Source organism: Physeter macrocephalus, chromosome 2 (assembly GCF_002837175.3).
Source record: "Physeter macrocephalus isolate SW-GA chromosome 2, ASM283717v5, whole genome shotgun sequence".
Classification (NCBI taxonomy): Eukaryota; Metazoa; Chordata; class Mammalia; order Artiodactyla; family Physeteridae; genus Physeter; species Physeter macrocephalus.
Window position 1 is genome coordinate 82,768,880 of NC_041215.1, and position 21,523 is coordinate 82,790,402.

A 21,523-nucleotide genomic window follows, 5' to 3' on the forward strand; every position below is an offset into this window, starting at 1 on the left:
ACAACAGAGGGAGGCCCGCATACCACAAAAAAAAAAAAAAAAAAAAAAAAAAAAGCTTATGAGTAAGTACATTAACCTTTTGTATTTGAAGGTATTATAGAATTTAATCAATGAAACTGATTTCCTTTTAATCAGAAGAACTTGTGCAATGTTTTTTTATTTATTTTTGTTGAAATAGAGTTGAAGTGCAGTTGCAATGTATCCTTAGACACATGCCGATAGACCATCTCTGACAGTAGAGCTTATATATACACATGAGGCACAAGGTTGCCACCTTCAAAGCAGGAATTGTTCTTATCCAGAAAAATGAAGCAAATAATAACCTAATAATAACTGATGTTATTATAATATATTATTATACTATATTTGTAATAATAATTCAGCCAACTTTCGGTTATTTCTGTGCAGATTCTTTACTTTGTCACATACTTGTATTTTAGTTTGGTTTCATCTTGCCATCACAAAATCTCCTTAACCACGTCACCCTGCCAGTATTTATGTGCACTCTGGAATGGATACACCCAGGGCCCACCCCTTACTTCCTACAGTAGCCATCAGTCAAGGGGCAGAACTAATGCTAGATTCACTGTTCATACCAGACTTTTACAGTATGTTATGATATAGTCTGAAGAATGTGATTTGGTCTTCAGGCTGTCTCAATCCATGAACTAAAAAACAGTGTTTATTTATGGTGGGTTCTAGTTGGTACAGCACAATGGAATGGCTGTTCTACCCCAAACCACAGAGATTTTTTCCAAAGTAAGGACACATATTTTTCTACTTTTCATCCATTAGTGTGGATGGTCAGAAGCTACTGATCATGGTCAAGCTTACAGAGATTTTCTTCTTCCCCAAGCCCTGTGCTTCTACTGATAGTTTTATGGGAAGCAAACTGATGTAACAGATAAGTGCTGAACGGGTGTTTTCAACAACACTGTGATGTACATCTAGGATATCTCTGAGGTGAACTAGCTGGATTACAAAATATTGGAAGAGCAGAAAAGAAATACCAGACAACTTGATGGCAAGAAGATCTGGATCCCCAGACTAATTTTTCTCTATTCCAGGCTCTTGTAAAGATGAGGTTTTTAGGTCTGGCAAAGGTTAGAGTGGTTTAATTTTGGTCAAGTGCAGAGAATCAAGAAAATTTACCTAAAGTATATCTCTCAGGAGATTTGTCAACCATAAATGGTAACCATTGCCAAAACGTAACAACAACATCTAACACCCACACACACATCTGAGAGTAGCAAGTATGCAGTCATTTATTAAAAAATAGATGGCCAGTTCAGATTTTAAACATTTTAAAAATTCAACAGCATAAAACCAGTTGGAAATGACTCAATTTTTCTAGGACCTGGTTCACTTGTCTCTCTCCAGTCTCTGCCACTGCCTTTCACTTTAGCACTCCAGGCCTCTCTCATTGGTCTCTGGCCTTCCTTTTGAGAAGAAATGGTCCCCTAAGGACCTGGCCTCATTATTCAGTTCCCAGAACTCTCCCTCAGAATCCTCTGAGGTGGATCTTTTGCACTAAAGAATGCACGTGTGCATATCAGGTAACGCCGAGGTGGGAGTCCTGCAGAGGTCAGTAGCCCCTGGAAAGCAAAGAAATTAAAACAAAATCCTTTTCCTTGAGCTTTCTAAAGTGGTCTTAGGTATTTCCCCTGTGCTTCTTTCTCAGCTCAACTTGTACCACTGTTTCATTTGTACTTAAAATCCCAATCAGGACTATTAAGTGGCTCCTGATTGAATTTTTTATTATAAAAGGAAATTGAGATGCTAATCAGGCCTTGGGGGCTGACTGGGGAAACCCACATGCTTAGAGTCATGTGTGTGAGGAAGGCAAAGTGAAATAGACACCAGTGAAAACACATTTTGAAAGGGAATTAAAAAAAAATCAACATCCAGGAAATTGGAAATATATCTCTATTCTTAAAATAAGTTTCTATTGTTTTTGTCTGTTTCCTAAAATCCTATTAGAAGTGAATAAGGTTTTGAAAATACCAAACCTATTCAATTCAGATACAAACACAAATGAGATCTATAGTTTAAGAGTTGTGACAAGATTTCTGATGGAAACATTTGGAAAAAGATGGTTTTGTGTTTTATTTCCCTGACCTCATGAGTTTCTGCACTGGTCGGCAGAAGTTCAAATCCTAAAAATAAAATAATATTTATAGCAGTGACCAAGAAGACCACCTACAAGTGGCCATCGGGCCTCTTCGTTCTATAATCTCAATGCGGAAACTTTTTGCCTTTCAAGTACTTTGGTCACTTTCTGGCTCCCACGTGGGCTGCTGCTCCTTTAGTTGTGACATGCATTTCACTGGGGTCCTGAAGGCCCTGGCAGATCATCCCTCATCTACCCCCTTTCTAATCTTCTTTATTTTTCCCCCAGTTCCCCTAACTTTCTCCTACTCTCCACTACCGTCCACCCCTATCACAGGGGCCACTCTCAATACTACACTTTTTCCCACTACCTGGAAGAGCCACTTACATATTCTCTGAAGTTTATTCCCAAACTGTACTGTAAGGGAGGCCTTTCCACACTGGGGAAGGGAAGGGTGGGCAGAGATGTAGAAATAAGCAACGCAACCACACAAATCCTTCACCATAACCTGCTTTATGTAACTTCAAGCATGTCACACTAAAACGAAAACCAAGGCATTGGAAGAGAGCTATTCATTGGAGGAGAGTCTACAGGAAAACTGCACCACCTGCACTGAACTGTGATGTGAGCAAGACATAAACTTTCATTTGTGCTAAGCAACTAAAATTTGAGATTATATTTGTTACTGCAGCAAAGCCTAGCTTAGCCTTGACTAACAAAAATTGGTATGGAAGTGAGGTAGTGCTATTAAACAGAAAGGAAGGGAAGGAAGGGAGAGAGAAAGGGAAAGGAAGGAAGAAAAGAAAGAAAGGAAAGACCCTAAAATATGTGGCATCGGCTTGGGGGCCAGGTATTTATAAAACAGTGAGGTTGTTAGAAGCTACGAGGATGATGATCCATGTTACACAGTGGCAAAATATTTTGTACAGTTCTCATGGAAATAAAGCAAACAATGTACCCAATGAATTTATAGCCTTAGGGGAAGAGACTGGAAAACAAAGTTAATAGCATGTGATGGTTGCTGTTGACTGTTTTGCTAGGTATTGTAAGAAGTGAGCTCAGAAAAGGGTTGGCAGGTCTATAACCAGGAATGAAAGGGAATAGAGAAAGTCACAAATTCAGGATCTTGTAGGGATAGAATATGGTGCTTCTTAATCCCAAGCTGTGAAAATAAAAATTGAGATACACTTTGAATGACAAAGGCTGATCAAGACTCAGCCTTGCAACGAGAATCATATTGAAGGTGTGGCCAGTAACACATAGTTAACAACTATGAATGAATTAGGTGGCACACACAACATCCTTTTAGTTAGACAAAATGGCCCAGAAAAATGATTTAACTACATGGTTTCCTCACCGGTGCCAAATACTAGGCCCCAAATACTAGGAATTAACTGCTGAGAGAGGAAGAAAGATGTATGTATGCTATATTTCCTTGTTCCTGAATATAAGGAAGCAAAGAAATACAGTAGATCTAAGGTTGTATAGAATCTAACTGTGGATGTAGTTATTAGCAAATGGAAATGACTGGAATCAAAGACCTAAGAAGGTGACTAAATGTGCCCAAAAACCCCACAAGCCTTTGACTATTTAAAACTTAAAACAAGCCTTGGGTCTTCAAACTTCTTTAGGGGGGAAGCAGGCTGAGAAAGCTGCTTGGCCTTTGAATCTAGCCAAGGAGGATAATGGAAAAGGAATAATTTCCTAGGGTGGATCTAAAGGCCATGGAAAATATTGAATTGGGCAGCATCTCCCTGAGAATCAGGGCCCACCACAGAGTAGAAGGCCCTCCCAGAGAATGCCCAGTGGGATTTTGGAATTGCTGTGGACCCCTAACTGCCAAATATTGCCATCTCTTCCCTTTCTAAATGGGATTGTCATAATGAGTATTTTGTGGAGTGGGTGTTACGTGCTGCATTTTGGGTGTGTGTGGGTCTTTAGTTCATCTGTAGTTTAATCTTTACAGACCTGCTGTAGAGATTAGCACATATCACCCAGAGATCCTGGACTTCCAGCTTCATATCACGACTGATGGGATATTTGGGTCAACTCCCTTGGAGGGGGCGGGGGATGAGTATATTTTGCCTGGAGGAAGGAGAGTGAATCACATTTTTGGTGATTAGAAGGGCAAACAGTGGTAGTCACGTTTTCACCAACTATTTATGGCTTTCTACTTTCTGGGCACATGGAAGGCTTGGCACTTCCTGGCTGGGTGGGGTCATGTGACCAAGTTCTGGCCAATGAATTGCAGGGGGGGGACAGCATTTAACTTCCAGTGTAAGACCCACACGGGCCTCTGCTGGAATGATCCAGACAGTAGCTGCTCCCTCAGCCCCAGTCCAGGATGAGGACAGAGGCTCCAGCCAAGCCCAGAGGCACATGCCTCCAGGTGATGTGTTAGTTTAAAACACTGAGATTTTGAGCTTAGTGATAACATAGCCCATTCTGCCAACATACTTGCATCATTTAAAAATGCTGATTAGGGCTTCCCTGGTGGCACAGTGGTTGAGAACCTGCCTGCTAATGCAGGGGACACGGGTTCGAGCCCTGGTCTAGGAGGATCCCACATGCCGCGGAGCAACTGGGCCCGTGAGCCACAACTACTGAGCCTGCGTGTCTGGAGCCTGTGCTCCGCAACAAGAGAGGCCGCGAGAGTGAGAGGCCCGCGCACCGCGATGAAGAGTGGCCCCCGCTTGCCACAACTAGAGAAAGCCCTCACACAGAAACGAAGACCCAACACAGCCAAAAATAAATAAATAAAAATGAATAAACTCCTACCCGCAACATCTTCTTTAAAAAAAAAAAAAAAGCCAATTAGTGCCTCCTGTGTAAGAAAGCATAAAACACTAAGAATGAAGGCTTTGGAACCTCATCTGCTAGGATTTGAATTCCTCGCTCCACCTCTTACCAGCTATATGCCTCAGGCTACGTATCCTTTCTAAGCCTCACTTTTCCCATTGGTGAAATAGGAATAATCACTGTATTAATAGTTTCCTAGTGCTGTCATAAATTACCACAAATTTGGTGGCTTAAAGCAACAGAAATGTATTCTCTCAAAGTTCTGGAGGCCAGGAGTTCAGTATCAGTTCACTGGACAGAAATCAAGGTGTTGGTAGGGCCATGCTCCCTCTGGAAGCTCTAGGGGAGAATCTGTACTTTGCCTCTTCCAGTTTCTGGTGGCTGCCAGAAACTTGTGATTGAATTTAAGGCCTACCTGGGTAATCCAGATAATGATGATGATAATGATAAAGATGGTCCTTAACATAATCACATCTGCAAAGACCCTTTTTCCTTCTAAGGAAAAACCATTTACAGGTTCCAGGGATTAGGACCTGATATCTTTGGGTTGCCATTATTCAGCCCACTACAGTCACAATACCCACCTCAGAGGATTTTTGAGGATTAAATGATATAATACTCATAAAGCAGTCATTTAACATCGGTTATTTAGTCAATACATTTTTGTTTTTTGTTGTTATATGAATGTATCTTATTTTCCCTTAAATGTCAAGTCTCAGGATACCAAGTTATCATTTTAGACCCTGCAGCCCATCTAGTAGGTGCCTCATAAAACCAAAAGAGCTATTAACCAAATACTATCAAGGTAATAAAGGATCTTTAGTTGGGTAGTTATGGGATTAAAAACTATTCTAGCTCTAGAACTAACACTTTTGGGCAGTGAAACCAGATAGGTGGTAAAGGCATTAAATTTGGGATACAAAGTAAATTAGATACTGCACATTTTGGCCAAAGAGCCCTCTGATCTCTAAATAGACTTTAAAGAAAACGAAAAATAGAAATTTCTTTTTATCCTTGTTTTTTTTTTTTTTCTTCAGATGTGAAAAACTGGACCTTGTACTAAAACATGGTTACCTATTCAAGAACACTCCGTATGAAACTCCTGACTTAAGAAATGGTCAAGGTGTTATTTGGATTTAGTGCAATAAAAAAAATCTTACAGAGTCAGAAATATTATTTCTCAGTGGAAGCACGATAAAGAAAGGCCGGGCAATAAACCGTCGCTTTAAACCTCCTGGTATTTTTTACACCACGTTAATACTGATGCAAATTGACTCAGGTTTCAGTGCCTGGTAGACAGGGCTCTGGGAATACTGTCCCCCCAGTCCCTGCTCGGCTGAGCCCTGCCATTAATCATCACTCGCCTGTCTGGAGATCTCCCACGGTTTGGTCACGGCTCCAAGGTCACAGGCTGTCATTAACATTGATCTGAAAAACAGAACCAAACAAAACAGTCTGAATAATCTTTTGTTGCATTCCTAAACAAACCCGTCCTAGATACATACATAAATAAAATGGGACCGCGGCTAGCTTACATCTTCTTTTCCTCAACAAGGGCAGCACTGTTTATAGACCCATGTTTAGCACCTCCATCATGCGGCCGCACTACTTCGGAAGACAAAGCTCGCACACACTCTCGGTGGCCCTTTTGTTTTGCCTGCGGCAGATCAAGGAAAGCCAAGCACTGCTTTCTCTATACCTGAACTAAGCAAGCTATGCTTAAAATAATTTGTAATGGATGATGCTTTTTATTTTTAACTCTCAGCAAGGTAATCAGTATATAATACTCTATACATAGCTCATAAACCTGTTTACCAATGTATCACTGATTGATAAGGACGGAAGAAAACCCACACCAAAAAGGCGAACCACATGCCCGGTTAGGGGCTCCTGAATTTTCTTTCTTTCTTTTTTTTCTTTTTTTTTTTTTTTTTAATTTTTATTGGAGTACGGTTGCTTTACAATGTTGTGTTAGCTTCTACTGCACAGCAAAATGAATCAGCCATACATATACGTATATCCCCTCCCACTTAGGATACCACAGTGCATAAGTAGAGTTCCCTGGGCTATACAGTATGGTCCCATCAGTTGTCTATTTTATACATAGTATCAACAGTGTATATGTGTCTCCTGCATTTAAGATTTACGGGGGAGGACCACACAGTTTGACTCCAGTTTACTACCTGGCTACAACCATGTTTTATAAGCATTACGAAGAAGAAACATATTCAGCTACAGCTTTCATTAATTTGAGTCCATAAGAAAGCACAGGAAATATCTGAATCAGATTTTTAAGGGGCAGATTTCTATTGGTTTAGAAATCTAGAATCCACATTGAAACCTAGATATAAAAAACAGGGGGAACAATTCAAGCTGTAGATAGCTCTTGTGCTTCTAATTGGATGTGGTGAGAAGGGAAAAATCAGGCACACTCTTTGTCCAAAATCTGCTTTCTTTTACTAAAACCAGCAGTGCACGATGAAAACTAACGAAGGATCTGAGCTGGGAAACCACATCTTGGCTAACTCCTTTTGGAAGAAAGGGGTGTGTTGTCGAAGGTCAGAGGGCTACCCTGATGTCAGGTGTTAACATTTCATACCCTGCCGGATTCTACTGCCTTGGAAACATGTCTGCTTCCCAGATGGCAGAGCACGCCTGGATGGTGGTAGGGTTTGTGTAACTTCTCCAGGAAACCCTCCAGGGAACAAGGCAGACCCGCAGATAACAATAGGTCATTCAAAGCACAACCAGGCAGCGCCAGCATGAGCAGCCCTCTAGGAATCAGGCAGCGTCTCATTCCAAACACTCCTGTGCTAAGCCCTGTGCAAAGAGACACATCGGTCTATTCTTCGTACTTCATCTTTTGTGACAAGTACTTCTACAGTGCTTACATGTGCCTGCCTCTGTACTAAGTGCTTTACCAACTACCTACTAACTAACTATTAACTAAATGACTCCTCATCACAAGATGCTGTTATTTCTATTTTACAGAGAGGTCAATGGCAGCATGGAGAGATTAAGTAACTTTCCCAAAGTGTGTAAAGGATTCAGGATTCTGTGCTTATCGCAAAGCTGCCAGAGCCCCTCTTGCTAAACTCCAGTGATTCTCATTTTAGGTTCTGTTGGTACCAGAGAGGGATATGACTGTAGGTAATGCATTAGATTTTGTAGTCTCTCTCCCGGACAGGAAATAATCTTTGTGAGGTTGCCTACTTGTACCATAGTTGGATAATTACTTAAGTTCCATCTGCTTGATAATTTGAAACTTACGTCTCAAATTCATATCAACATTAATCAGTCAATCAACAAGTTTATTGAGCATCTGCTAGGTGCTCTGATGATGAGAATTCTAATAGCTACCATTTATTGAAGAGGCATTAGAGGGTGATTTACATAGTCTCTATATGAGGTAGGGATATTATTATTTTCTCCATTTTACAAAGCAAATAGTGCTTTGCATTCCTGGATCAGAGAGGTCGGGTACCTTGCCTGAGGTTACACTGCTAGGAGCTATAAAAGCTAGGATTGGGATTTGAACAGTCTGACAGAAGAGTCTCTACTTTCAATGAATACTCTGCAGTGGAGCAGAAAGTCTGTACAGAGAAGGAAGACTGAAACAGGCTGGGAGGGAGGACGGTGGAGTATCTGAAACCTTTATCCAGTTGGCGTGGGGAGTCAATGAAGGTTGGGGACACAGGAGGAACCTGGCCAGAGCTTCAAGGAGAGAACTTTAGGTAGTAGATATGGAAATAGTTTAAAGAAGTAGAGAATGGAAGCAGAGAGACAGTGGGAAAGCATAAATTGATAAGGGCATAAAACAAAGGAGGGGAGAGGGGAAACAAAGTCAAGGATAGGGCTGGGAGCTTGCACAGGAAGAACGAACAGAAGAGGCGAATGGGCAGTTTTACCTTATTTTTTAGATCAAGCCTCTGTACTTGAAAGGCCCTCTCTAAAACATGAGAGCAGGGAGGGAGTTTGTAGCAACTGTTTGAGTCTTGAGGTCTGCATAATTCTAGTGCATTTTAGAGTTAGGTGGTGCGATCTGCTTAGTGCGATTGCAGGAATGAATGGTCAGGAATATCCTCTGTGGGGTGGGAAGAGGATGGTGTGTTCCCAGGGTATCTGAGACTCGCAGCAGTTCCTTGTTATCATGCCTCTCCTCCTCTAGGCGCCAAAATTATTTGAATAATTATCTTGCGATAATAATTATTTTCTTGTTTTTCTCTAGTTTTAAAAGCATTAACAACTCAAAAGGAATACACTGTAATTTAAAAGATATATCCAGGGGCTTCCCTTGTGGCGCAGTGGTTGAGAGTCCGCCTGCCGATGCAGGGCACACGGGTTCGTGCCCCGGCCCGGGAAGATCCCACATGCCGCAGAGTGGCTGGGCCCGTGAGCCATGGCCGCTGAGCCTGCGCGTCCGGAGCCTGTGCTCCGCAACGGGAGAGGCCACAACAGTGAGAGGCCCGCATACCGCAAAAAATAAATAAATTAATTAATAAAAATAAAAGATATATCCAAATTCAGTACAAGATTACACGTATGAACTGAATTTTATGCTTACCATACAAAAAGATTACACCTCGCAGTCTGCACTCTGTTTCACTGTTTTAAATTTTAAACACAAATGCAGACCCCAAATGGTCAACATAAAATGACAGAACAGAAGTAACTCAAGTTCTGTTTCTTTATCTTTAACATCACCGAGCTATCATTGTTTATTCTGAATATACTGTTTAAAAGCAGAAAGGTGACGTTCTCGGAGGTTGGAGACACAAACTGCATCTGGAGTGAGCGCAGAAAGTTCCAAACCGTTAGCAACTTACTCTTGAAAATGTGTCCCGAGTCCACCTGTGCCAGGGGCTGATGGAATAACTGGGCGTTCTTGGAATTAACTTACATGTATGATCGATGCACAATGAAAGGATAAGTAATAATGTACTAAATTGAAGCTTTCATAGCAATTATTTTGATACTCAACAGTAATCTCAGCCGTTGTTTAGAATTTATTCCAACAAAAGATTTTTCTCTGGGAGGACTGTCTCATTGTTGACACTGTTTAGATTGCAGGCACATGGTGATGATAAAACGCAGACCAACTTTTAGTTGGTTTTATTACTATTTCAAAATTCTCTAAGACAGAGCTCCCCCCGAGCCCCGCCAGCTGCCCACAACGTGCACATGGTCAGAGTCCGCTGTGAAATTGCGGGGCGGAGGGCAGAGCTGGGGGAAGAGGAGAGTTCCTGAAGCATCTCACCTCTGCTTTATGTACCGTGCTTCTAAATAAGATTTTCTTACATATGGGGTTCGCTGCCAAAGAATTTGAAAACATCTGTGGGAAAACATTCAGGTGCAGACATGGAATGAGTGCTGGCATTTTACGAGTTGTGCTCAGGAGGGAGGCCAGACCCAAGAAACCTGGTGGGACCATTTGTGAGGATGCTGAGGAACAAGAGAAGAATTCCTTGAGGGATGATTACATTTAGGGGGCAGTGGGGAGGAGGAAGGACTAGAGAAACACAAATAGGAGAAGAAAAAGTCAGAAGAAAGTAGAAAATACAGAAGAGCATGGGCTTTGCGGAAGCCAAGGCAGGGAAGAGTTTTAAGAAAGGAAAGGCCAGCGCAGTTAGGGCTGCGAAGAGATGGAGGAAGCTGAAGAGAACAAAGGCTGTAGGATCTGATCCTTAGGAGGTGACTGGTGACTTTCAAAACGCACAGAAATCACATTTCAGCAACTAAATTCCTCAGTGGAGGAATTCACTCTAAATACTAAATACTCTGTGGTATCTTCATACTTTGGAATACTATGCAACAATCAAAGATAATACTGGTATGGACACGGAAAGAATTCCAAGGCATACAGCTGAGTGAACAAGTGAGTTCAGATGGACATGTAAATATATAATTTATGTTAAAACGAACAAACAAACAAACAAATCTACACTAAATAGTATGTTTCCCATGGGTACACATGTATGGAAATGCTCTGACAGTAGTCTGAAAAGAAACAAGGAATTGCTAACAGAGCAAAGCTATGCACAGGATGGGAATTGGAAATGATGCTCAAAGAACTGGGGGGTTATCTGTAATGTTTTACTTTCTTTCAGAAAAATATATTCCTATCGTTACTTGTGGAATTAAAAATGATTTAAAAAGAAAGAAATTGCCTGGTAAGAGGTTAGAAGGAGTGTGAGTGAAGTGTGGAATTGAAGGAGAGAAGAAAACTACAATTGGACTTTAAGAAGGAGGCAGATTTTAGGGATTTTTTTTTTTCTTTTACACTGAGGAGATGGAAGCATATTTTTTAGGCTTAGAAAGGTCATGCTGGGGGGGAAAAAAAGTCAGATTTTGAAAATGCAAGCCAAAGGAGTATAATTGACACAGCAAGGTCAGGGGTCGGGGTGGGGAGGGGAGGTGGAGGGACTGGAATAGGACGCGAGCAGAGATGCTAGTGTTGAAGACAGGAAAGGTCCTTCCACCCTCACCCATCACCAGCCCCCCCGCCCCTGCCACCCCACCGGAAAGGATGCAGAAAAGGTCTGTAAAGATAACAGAGATCTTGATTTGTAAGACAAGCACAGTTGTCTTTAATTCCTCAAAAAAAAAAAAAAAAATAACACAGAGAAATAGTAATGCAGAGAGGGGAGAAGTAGAGCGCCCTCTGGTGAGAGAGTGAGAAGACGGAAGCGGCAGGCAGGGCTCTGTGTTCTCAGATGGAGGCGGAGGTCTTGCACGCGCACGTGGGCCAGGGCTGGGGTAGGGATCCCACTGGGGGCGATGCCAGTGGTCGCCTGGCTGTGGAGCAGACACACGGAGCCCAGAAGCCCAGAAAGCTCACAAGCTTTCCCAGAAATGCTTAATAAATCTGGAACAGGACTAAGACACCAGAAAGTCTGGGGATGGGTGAGATGGGGACAGTGGAAGCACAGGGTATGAGAGAAAGAGGAATAGTGCCTAACCTGCTGGAGTGGCTGCGATCAGGTGGTTAAAATGTGCCGCATAAAAATGATGGCTTGGGCTTCCCTGGTGGCGCAGTGGTTGAGAGTCCGCCTGCCGATGCAGGGGATGCGAGTTCGTGCCCCGGTCCGGGAAGATCCCACGTGCCGCGGAGCGGCTGGGCCCGTGAGCCGTGGCCGCTGAGCCTGTGCGTCCGGAGCCTGTGCTCCGCAACGGGAGAGGCCACAGTGGTGAGAGGCCCGCGTACCGCAAAAAAAAAAAAAAAAAAAAGATGGTTTGCTGCTGTCTTTTCTAAACAACTGGGAAGAAGTCCTGTGAAAAGTTCCTTATTTCCAGCACCAAAATCTTTTGATTGGTTTTCTATCTACAATGTCTATTGTCTCTAAAAAACCCCCCAAACTTAACTCTCACTTTCCTTTGTTCTGTGTAACTGTTTCCGGAGGTTCAAAAATCCCGTCTCCTGCAATTTGCATGCCTGCTGAAACGCGACCAATTCAAACATCACTTTCTAATTTTGAAGGCAAATTTATGGAGAGGAGGCAAAATAAAATAAATTAGAAAACGAAAAAAGACACATTCTCTAATTATTCAACTAATTTCTGAACGTTTTGAATGTAAGCTTTGTTACTTTAAAAACTGTTTTGTGTGCTTTTAGCACTGTCAGAAAAGCATGGCTAAATCGTCAAATAATGAAGAAACACATAAACAAGAGCTGTTTCTTACCGAAATATATCACGATGGTTTTTGATGTTCCAATCATATTCTCCTTTACTGACAAGTTCGAAGAATTCAGTTCGCCTCCTGCATGAAATCAAATGGAAAAAGAAAAAAAAACAAACCCTGGAATGAAATTTCTCAGTCTGTGCGGTGACATAAACACATTTATGGGAAAATATAAGACCACCTCAACCAAGTAACTTAATATTTGAAATCATGAGGCTAAAGTGCTATCAAAATAAATCACTTAAAAAAATGTTGAGGCTTCAAGAAAAAGCCACAATCATTTCTGAATGTATTTACAACGCAGGAGATTATCGAGCCATAAAACAGAAAACAGTGTGGTCCCGCATTTGGGATAACTTGATGTGAAGCCCTGTGACTCTTACTGAAAGTCAGAGAAGGGAGGCAAGGTTACCTAAAAAGCGGGAACAGTTCCAGAATGTTCTTTTATCATTCAACTTAGAACTGACCTGTATGATGATTCAAGATAAGATAAACTCCCTGGTAGTAAATTCAGGACAAATACTTTGGTAGACGTTAGAAGATAACTATTTCACCATTTCAGTACTTAAACACATAGGCTATGGAGTCAGAAATAACTCTGTTTAAATAATGGTTCAGTCACTTCCTTGCTGTACCAGGAAAGTCACTTAAACCTTCTGAGCCTCAATTTCCTAAACTCTAACTTGGGGGTCCTATTTGCTGACTCAGAGTTATTGTGAGGATTACATGAGACGACATGCAATGCATTTAGCATGTGTCTACACATTTTAAGTGCTGGATACACACGCATGTGGAAACACATTTGGAGATGTATAGATATGGAAAAGACAAGAAGGGAATCTTCTCAAGTTGTGAATATAGGGTGACATTTCTATCTTCAAAATCTTTCTTCAGTCTAGTTATATGATTTTCATATTTATAGTGAGAAAGGAAAAAAAAGACATCACCATTTTGATCCTTTAAGAATCATTTCCCAAGGTTTCACTCTCTTGGCACTTCCTAATGAGAGACCATTTAAAGGATTCTGTCACGCTGTTTCCCGAAGTGCATCCCACAAAATGCCAGTCTTAGGAGGTGCTGTATGAAAAGGAGTGCTCTGGCCGACTGGGTATGAGAAATGCTGCCTGTGATATACCTCTCTAGAGACTCACCACCGCATTAGCCTTTTGAAGGCTCTGCGAAATACTGAGAAAAGCCTACTCACCCTGACTTAACCACAGAATCCCATAGCACTGATGTTTTAAGGAGTACACTTTAGAAAACAGTACCGTGTCATTTATGGGGGAAATCAGAGTAGGATCTTAAACACTTATGCTGACCCACTGTAATCTGGGGGGACAAAGGACAAGATGCTGAGTGCTATTGGCCTCCTGCATGAAATCAAATGGAAAAAGAAAAAAAAACAAACCCTGGAATGAAATTTCTCAGTCTGTGCGGTGACATAAACACATTTATGGGAAAATATAAGACCACCTCAACCAAGTAACTTAATATTTGAAATCATGAGGCTAAAGTGCTATCAAAATAAATCACTTAAAAAAATGTTGAGGCTTCAAGAAAAAGCCACAATCTTCCCTGTTTCTTGTCTGGAGTCCCCATCACCAGCTGGCCAACAGTATGGACTTCTTGCCACCTGGTCAGATGGACAACTCAATTCACCTGAAAGGGGGCAGGTCAGGAGGACAAACAGGTGACTCATTTCCTTATTTGAGACACAAAGGCAGGTCCTGGATTTGCTTCTTCAAGTGGGTACAGGTCAAGGCCACACCACGGATGGGATAATCTCCCCAACAACATCACTGCACTCAGCAGGGATGGCCCTGCACAGTCACACGGAAGGGCCCGGCAGCACCCCTCCTCTTCGGGTGTGCAGGTGTGGGCATATCTTTTCTTCATATACTTTTACCACCTTGTTCACTTGCCCACTCCCTTCTTTTTGACCATGGTCATGCCTTTTTCACATCACCACCACTGACTGTGAACTGCAATAGAAAGAGGTGGCGGAACGGAAAGAGCCCAGGTCTGGACTAACACAGACCTGGGCTTGATGCTGACTGTCACTCACTAGCTGTGTGGTCCTGGGCAAGTGGTTCCACATTGCTGAGCCTCAGTTTCCAGCTTTGCGGTAAGAATTTGCAATGAGGTGCCTCAACTGTTTGGTACTGGTAGATACTCAATACCTGACAGCCATGGTTGATGTGTAAATAATATTAACAGTATCACTGCCAACAGTGATACACACTGGACTAATTGGACTTTATGGAGATTGCAGAGGTCATCTACTTCTTTCTTCTCCCTGAATGGAAATTCTTCTTCTTTTGAATAATTGTGGAGCAGAAAGTTTGGTGCAACAGATATTTATTGAACACCTACTCTGTGCCAACTTTTTACTAGGCTTTATGGACACAAGACAATTTGTAAACATCTCTGAGTTTACCAGGGGTGATCAACAAATACAGGTAATCCCCCTTCAAAGGTGATGCTAATGATAATACGAATGATACTGGGACTAGAGTGAGGTTAGAGAGAGACTCGCCTTGGGTACAAAATTCAAGTGGGTGCCCCAAACTCAGTAATCAAGACAAATAATATCTTAATGCCATGTTTTTAAAAATCAGCATAAATACAAAAAAAAAAACCCCATGATGAATAAAACATCAAAATTTTAAATAAAGACAGGATCTGACACTGCACTGTTCGTGACCCACCTCACTTGCCTGCCCCTACTCCTCGCCCTGAGGAGGCTAATATTTATTGGGCCCTTACTATGTTCCAGGCAGACTTCCTGGGTTCTGTCACTTATTAACCACGTGACTGACCTTGGGTAGGTTATTGAACTTTGCTGGGCTTCAGTTTTCTTGTCAGAGAAGAGTAATAGCAATAGGATCTACCTTGTTAGGGTTGGTGGGAGGATTCGATGAGATGATTTATGTAACACACTTAGCAGAGTGCCTAGCGCACAGTAGGTGCTCAGTAAGGATTAGCTACTGTTATTAAGCTCAGAAGGGTTGAGTGAACTGGCCCCAGGCAGAGCTGGGATACGAACACAAGCTGTTGGAATAATGGCTGCCCCAAGCAGCTAAGATGTGCTCAGGGCGTCCTGGGAGCACAGAGGAAGGCACTTGGTTTAGATAGGAGCATCATGGAAGATCATGGAAGGCCTTCTGAAAGAGCTTGGTACTTGGTACACATCAATCATGGCTATCAGGTATTGAGTACCTACAGTCATCATCTTTGTCATCATAAGCACCTGGGTGTCTTTTCAATCCTATGAATTATTCTAAGAAATCACTAGAAGGCAAGCTCCATGAGGACAACAGCCTGGCCCATTTTTGTTCACCCCTGAATCCCCAGTGCCTACAACAGTGCCTGACATGTACCAGGAGCTCAATAAATATTTATGAGTTGATGAATGAATGAAAAAGATGATCTCAGAAAACTATTCATTAAAAAAAACCTCTTTAGACACTGGTTCCACCTAGATTCTAATTGTTCTATAGTCTTCACAGCTGTCATTTGGAGAGATTGAGATGAGAAAACAACCTAAAACCTATCCAAGAAAAGCCCTGTCTTGAAGACTAGATTCTAACTTGATCCAGGTGGACAACATAACAAGTTGTGGGAAATGTAAGAACACCATTCCCAACCAATGTCTGACCCTTCCTCCATAACCACTGGAATACCTGCTGAGAGTCTGTTCAATATGTGAGACATACCATTTTTGATGTAAAGTGGAAGCATATTACCTAGGCGTCTAACTCAATATAGAAGTTTGTTTGTTCGTTTGAATTGCAAATCTATGACATACCAACCAAATAGCACCAGAAGAGTAAAATCTCCACGATTATGAAAATTTTAATACCTAGAGCTGCTGGTGTGAAAGTCTTAAATCAACTGAACCCAAAATCAGTCATAGGCGTCACATCACATTATAACAAAGCCAGGGTCTACTGCATCAGGACAAAAGGGAATATCCACTATCCCCAGGGGGTGGTAGGTAGAGGAGAGGCAGAAGAAGGAGCTTCACAGAGCACAGAAAAATGTGGCATGCTAATTTTATTTTTCTCCACTGACAAAAGTGTGGCTATTTCTTGATAGGTTCTATTTATTCTGGCGTCCCAAGGTTTGGATCCCTCTTTGCCTCTCTGTCTCTGTCTGTCTGTCTCTATGTGTGTTTGTGTACATAAATCACACACACACACTTATATATATGTAAAATTGCTGGGTCATAGAATGATTTCTATGTTTAACTTGAGTTGTCATTATAAATACAGATTGTTAGGGGTATATGGAACCTTTGAAAAAAATCTGCTGTAATTCTCTCATTTATAGGTGAGGACACTCAAGGTGAAGGAAGGTGAAGTGATTTGCCCAGGGTCCCAGGGTAGTTATGGGCAGATCTAGGTAGATTCCAGGTCCTGAGCTTCCCAGTTCTGGCCCTCTGAGATAATCTTTATAAATTGTGTGTTGCATGAACTGGGGCAAAATAGCTTTGCATGCTGTGAAAATCTGGACGTAGGTATAATGGCATCACAGGCTGCTGGACTAAGGAAATACCCAGTACCGAGTACCACGGTGGGCACCAGACAGAGGTCTTTCCATCAACGATGAGATGCGCCAAAGAGCTGCAGATGGCCCAGACCACATTGGTGGTCTGCAGCTCTAGGTGGTGTATTTCTGACCTCCTCCTTAGAGATAATCGTGAAATTCACTGTGCTTTTGAGAAATTGGCCCACACAGATGCTCCTTTTAACATCTGTATGTGTACGTGTATATAGATCATAGAGTCAAAATCAGCATGTGTGAAACTGTTAGAAATAGGAGTGCTTTTAAAAACATGGGGGTGCTAAAACGAACATTTGAAAATCCACAAAATTATATATAACACTCCCTGTATCCAGACTCCTCTGTCATTAGGAAATATATCATTAACTTTTCAAGCAGATCATTGAGAACCTTGGTTTTCAAGGACAATGGCAAACACCTCAGCTAGTGGAAAGCAACTTACTGGAAAATCTCATTTATAATCATATATGTTTTTATTAGGCTTTTATCCTGCTCTCCTGACATTACGTTTCACTCCAAAAAATAGCAATCTTTAAAAAAGCATCATTTGAACAGCACTGCTAAAATTACCTTCAAAAATAATTTTAAAGATTGGTTACCAGTCACCCATCGCTACATTGAAAATTTTTCTGGTTTGTAATTCATCTACAAGGCACCTTTTATTTGTAAATTGAGAAATCACCAATCCTGTGTATATTTTAATCAGGAATAATTTTTTGTAAATTTATATAACTATACATGTATATATGAATACATAATCTTTATCTATTTATCTAACTGTTCTGAATCTACTAAAATTCTATGAATGTTAGGAAGGTTTTACTGCTGAGGTGGAAAATCATCATTGTGACTCTCCTGCAGTTTCAACTCCAGAATTGTCAGACGTGTGGAAGGAGAGTATAGGGGACGGGGTGGAATGGGTATAGGGGAGGAGAATTTTGTTCTTTCAGTGTTCTTGCAGCTCATTCAACAGGCAGACCATACATCTGCAACTGATTGCTAAATGCAGATTCTGGACACACTTTTGGACTTTGGGCATAAAAGCATCAGAGAGGAATAATAAATTAGTAGGCAGATGTTAATTCCAGTAATTATGACTGTAGGAAAAAAAGTCATATATTTAATTTTGAAAGTGAATTGTCTCCCTGTGTTAGACTAGCACTGATAACACATGACCAGCTAAGAACCTGAATGAAATTACCTGTTAGGTGCTGTGCTTTTGGTGACAGCACAAATAAAATTGGCAAATGCAGGAAATGGAAAGACCAGAATGACTCTCAGTATTGAAAAATGACAGAAAATTAGACAATACAAGGCCCTAACCGTTAGTTCAGTTGATCCATAATCTCCAGGACAAGAAGTGGTCCAAGGGGTTGCTGGATGGAGCATGCCCTAGTTGCCCCTGCGTTTACTTGGCCCGTAGCACTCCTCACGATGTAGTATTACTGTTTTTCTCACTTTTACACTGGGTTCTCAGTCCCTGAAGGTAAGAATTATGTCTTCTCTGCCTGGGCAACTAGCACAGTGCCTGGCATAAAGAGGGCATCAGTAAGTGCTAGTGGATAAAATGCTTTGATGTGCATCAAAAGGTACCAAAATATTTCTTCCATTAACCTGTCACTGTGTCTGCTGTTCTACCATTAGAGTAATTTCCGTGGGTTAATTCATCAGCTCTGTTAAAATATAAGAATGTTTGGGAGAGAACAATGGGTTAAGCCCTGTAAGTCATTACACCTTACTATGCATTAATTTATCCTCTTCCTTTCCAATATGGGGCTAGTTGAGTGTAGGCTACTGTAGAGGTTGAAAACTCTGAACATAGTGAGCTCTTAATAAACATTTGTTTAATGATGAATGAATGAATATTCCTGTCTGCATAGCAGTAGAAACATTTGTTGAGTTCCTATTGTATTTTATAAAATAAATTATTTTAGATATTAGTCTAATTTTTAGAAGGATGGTCAAACCATAACTCCTAACAATCTAAGACAATTTAGTACATTTTGTTGTCATCATCAGATGCTTTTGAGAAATGCTACTTATTGCATCCCTTTGGAAAGACAAAGACAAAGAAACCATTAGACTGGGCATTTTCCGTAATGGCTGATGAATGTTTGCAGAGCACAAAGGGAAGTGAAAAATTTTCAATTTGAAGATTAGTCTGATTAACTTAGAAAGCCAACCAGAAAAGCATTAAGCACCCAAATGGGTTTATAAAATCTGAATTCTTGGATAATTCTCGCTTTAAATAGTGATCTGAGGCAATGTGGTGTGGAGACGTGTCACAGACAATTTGATGACTTTGGGTAAAGTATGTGCCCTCTCTAAGCCCAGGTATCCTTATCTAGAAGATGGGGATAACAATATCTACCTTGCAGGCTGATATGAGAATTCAATATCAAAGAGTTAATATTTTGAGAATTTATTATGTCAGGCAGTGTGTCAGGTTTGGGGGCTCCAAGAGTGAGCTAAAGAGGAAGATGTCTGCGTTCATGGAGCTCCCATTCTAGTGGTGATACAGGGAGATACTGTAATGCCTAGAACAGTGCTGGGCACGGAGCAGGCACCTGGTAAATAAGGGATATAGTATTCTGTGGTCACAACCTGTTGGGGATGAATGCTAAACAGTTACTGCTACCTGAGAGCAACAGCTTCCACGACTGTATTAAAGCTAAAGAACTGCCAACTTCTGATGTCCCAGTATAGCTCAACAACAAACAAGGAGCCTCTACTTGCGGTCTCAGCCCCACAGCTGGGGCTCCTGAGCAACTCTCACCTGGAGCCTCCACCCCACCCACAGCCTGCTGGTGGCATCAGCAGTTTGTTCAGTTGCCACCGGCTTGATATCCAGTGGGTCTGGAACTGGCATTACTGCTGCCCTTGGTGCCCAAGTATTTCCAGAAGTGGCCTCAGTTTCCCCTTTGGTTCTCTTAAACTAACTGCAAAGAGAATGGCAGAGTAGTTAACAAGCATTTTGGAGTCTAAATACTTGGTTCCAATCTCAGCTTTACCATTTAACATGGTGAGCAATTTACTGAATCTCTCCAAACCTCAGTTTCCTCATGTGTATGATGGGGTCAATAATAGTACCTGCTCTGACAGAACTGCTTTAAGTATTAAATGGAATAATGTATATATAAAGCTCCCAAGTGAGCACTCAGGAAATTTTAGGTGTTGTTTTTATTACTAATTGTGGAAGATGCAAGGTCATCTTTGTTGACTTCATGCAGACAGTCTAAGGCAACTGCGACATCTCTTTGAAGTTTTAACACTTGTAATTTTGGATCTCTCTCTCTGTCTGCCCCAACAAGTGCCATCTTTTATGGTCCAAATTTTATAAATTTTTCTGGCTGAATGATTCTTTTCTTTATAAGGTACTTTAACTTAATGGTGTTATCAAATTTAAATTATTTAGATTATCTAAATTTTAATTATCTTTCATATAGGTAATCTCCTTTGGTCACCACAAGGACTCTAGGAGATTGGTATGGGTGATATACCTGTCCCCATGTTGCTGACAAGGAAACCAGGGAAAAGAGAGATTAAGTGAGTGACTCTCTCAAAGTTACATGGCTGGTTACCAATAGAGTATATCTAATTCCTGCTTGAGATGCTGAAATTACTATTTAATTACCAAAGCCGTGTTCACTGCGGGGACTCAGAAGTAGGCACAGAAATCAATTTCAGAAAATCACTCAGCAGTAACTGGAAAATGCTTTCAATGAGTTGGAAAATCAGACTGAAGAATTAACCCCCAGACTTAGGTTGTGAAGCCTAGAAATTCACATTGAGGTTTTGTTTGATTTTCTGTTTTTTAAGCTTGTGAATTCTGCTTTCACCCATCATTTGTAGTATAGAATCCTGAGCATACCCAAAGCCATTAGAAATTAAATTTACAAGGTTTTGTGGTTGTTTTTAAAGGAATTCCATATTTCCAGGAATTTTACATTTTTCCCTTTTGGCTCATGGCAGGAAATCCTGCCCCCAGGAATGAGTCATAACCTCCCTGCAAAAGGACTGGATCCCCTCCCTGCCTGCTTTGACCCCTTCTAGAGTGACTTTCCCCTTCTTAGGGGAGGAAAGCAGTGAGCTTCCTTTTGGGTTGACTTCAGCTGTGTCAAGGCTTTTGATTTAAGTAGTCAGGGCAGAAGAACCAAGGATGATCCAAACTTCTAGAAAGGGTACAAGACTGCCTCAGAGTCCACCTTTCTTCAGCCATTGCTGCTCCAACCAGCACCATAGCTCCTGCCTTGGCTGCCCTGTGCCTTGCTTACTTGCTGCCCTGGCACTGCTCTGCGCCCACACATGGGATGGGAAATGGCTGTAGGAATCCCCAGCCCTTGGGCATGCACGTCCTGGAAGTGCATG

General features: G+C 41.5%; 1 protein-coding gene across 1 annotated transcript in view; it reads right to left on the reverse strand.

The window, feature by feature from the left end:
- PDE11A (phosphodiesterase 11A) overlaps window positions 1–21,523 on the reverse strand; it is a 427,170-nt gene that overhangs the window by 35,029 nt on the left and 370,618 nt on the right. Inside the window, exons 16-17 of the mRNA XM_024122161.1 lie at window positions 12,590–12,667; window positions 6,274–6,337 (exon numbers count right to left, since the gene is read on the reverse strand). Of these exons, the coding sequence (XP_023977929.1) occupies window positions 6,274–6,337; window positions 12,590–12,667 (142 nt within the window). The remainder of the gene's footprint in view (window positions 1–6,273; window positions 6,338–12,589; window positions 12,668–21,523) is intronic.